This window comes from Morone saxatilis, unplaced genomic scaffold (assembly GCF_004916995.1).
Source record: "Morone saxatilis isolate NCDOM2014 unplaced genomic scaffold, NCSU_SB_2.0 Contig8, whole genome shotgun sequence".
Lineage (NCBI taxonomy): Eukaryota > Metazoa > Chordata > Actinopteri > Moronidae > Morone > Morone saxatilis.
This window is the reverse complement of record NW_023340257.1, coordinates 11,746,572-11,748,068: the sequence shown is the minus strand read 5'-3', so window position 1 is coordinate 11,748,068 and position 1,497 is coordinate 11,746,572. Positions and strand designations below refer to the sequence as shown.

The 1,497-nt window shown below is 38.3% G+C and overlaps 1 protein-coding gene across 1 annotated transcript in view; it reads left to right on the top strand.

Moving 5' to 3' along the window:
• stard10 (StAR-related lipid transfer (START) domain containing 10) overlaps window positions 1-1,491 on the top strand; it is a 15,562-nt gene extending 14,071 nt beyond the window's left edge. Inside the window, exon 6 of the mRNA XM_035680735.1 lies at window positions 500-1,491. Coding sequence (XP_035536628.1) covers window positions 500-706 — 207 coding nt within the window. The 3' untranslated portion in view covers window positions 707-1,491. The remainder of the gene's footprint in view (window positions 1-499) is intronic.
• The last annotated feature ends 6 nt before the right edge of the window (window positions 1,492-1,497 follow it).

Genomic DNA, 1,497 nt, shown 5'->3' with positions numbered 1-1,497 from the left:
AGAGAGAGAGAGTGTGTGTGTAATTGTTGAAATAGGGCAAAAAGAGCACCCTGGGATGGAGAAATCCCTTGATGATAGTCAGAAAATAGCAGCTCAGCCAGATGCACAAATCCTCCTGACAATAACCATACTGATGATTTCAACACAGTAAACACAAGAATTCCTGTCTGGGTTTTGCAGATTAAAAAAATAAATAAATCAGGATTCATTTATAACATAAAATACAGTTCACATATACATAGAAATATTACCATTTGATTTAACATTTTAAACCAATATTTCTATATTAAACCTAAGTTCTATTTGAATTAAACACACTTGGATCTTTTGGTACTATGAAAACTGTATGAAGGTACTTGATGATCTGACTTTTGTAGTTCTGCACAGGCTACCCGAGTATCTAAATGAAGTTTTTTTTTTTTTTGATGATCAATAAAGATACAGTTTTCTTTTCTTACTTCGTGTCATTATTATGCGTTATCTATTTTGTTCTTTTTAGGCAATGAAGAAGATCAACAAAGCCTGTTTGAAGTATTCAGAGTGGAAGCAGAGACACAACCCTGGCTTAAAGCCCTGGCTCTACCCCGAACAGACTACATTACCCAGCATCCCTCTCTCTGAGCTCAGCATCCAGCATGCTGAGAGCCTGGAGAATATTGATGAGAGCTCCCTGGCTGAGACCCAGGAGAGAGAAGACAGCGACTGACACAAAAACACACACAGACACAATCATGTATTCATGCACACACAAACAGTAATGCAGTCTTACATGCATGCCTGATCCACATCCACAATTACACGTACCGGTATGTATATGTGATTCTGCATGTAAATATGTGTGTGTATATACATGCACGCACATACTTGCATACATACTGTACATGCAGTTGAATGTGCAGGCATACCAACAGGCCCATGTATGTAAGCATTCATGCACACAGACTCATACTTGGTCAACTCCATCTACTTGCATACATAATGTATGAACACATACATACACGGACATGAAACATAGATGCACTCACAGATACACACCCACCCACTTATAAGTGGAAGCGAAACTACGTATTTTTACAAGTCAGTAAACTGATATTCATCCTATGCAGATTGTCATAGCAAAATATATTTTCAGTAAGATTTACTGTTAAAGTCTTTACCAACTAATCTGACATATCAAAATATGAACAACAAATTTCAGAACTACACTATCCTCTTTTACCTGCAAGTTATTTCTATCTAATCTAATGGGAAGGCCCCCTTAGTGCAACCCCCAATGCTTGTGTATACAGTGAGTACATAAACACCTTCATTTAAACTACATGTAAGCACTTAGACATGTATACACACTCAGTTTGTGTCTCTCTTCCCATTGTTGTCTCCCTGTCAATCATTCTGACTCCATCACATTTTGTAAGCACATGATAAATGCGCAGGTGTGCAGAAGGCAGCTGGAACCCCCAACCCAACCTGCAACCCTCTCACACACACAAACACACA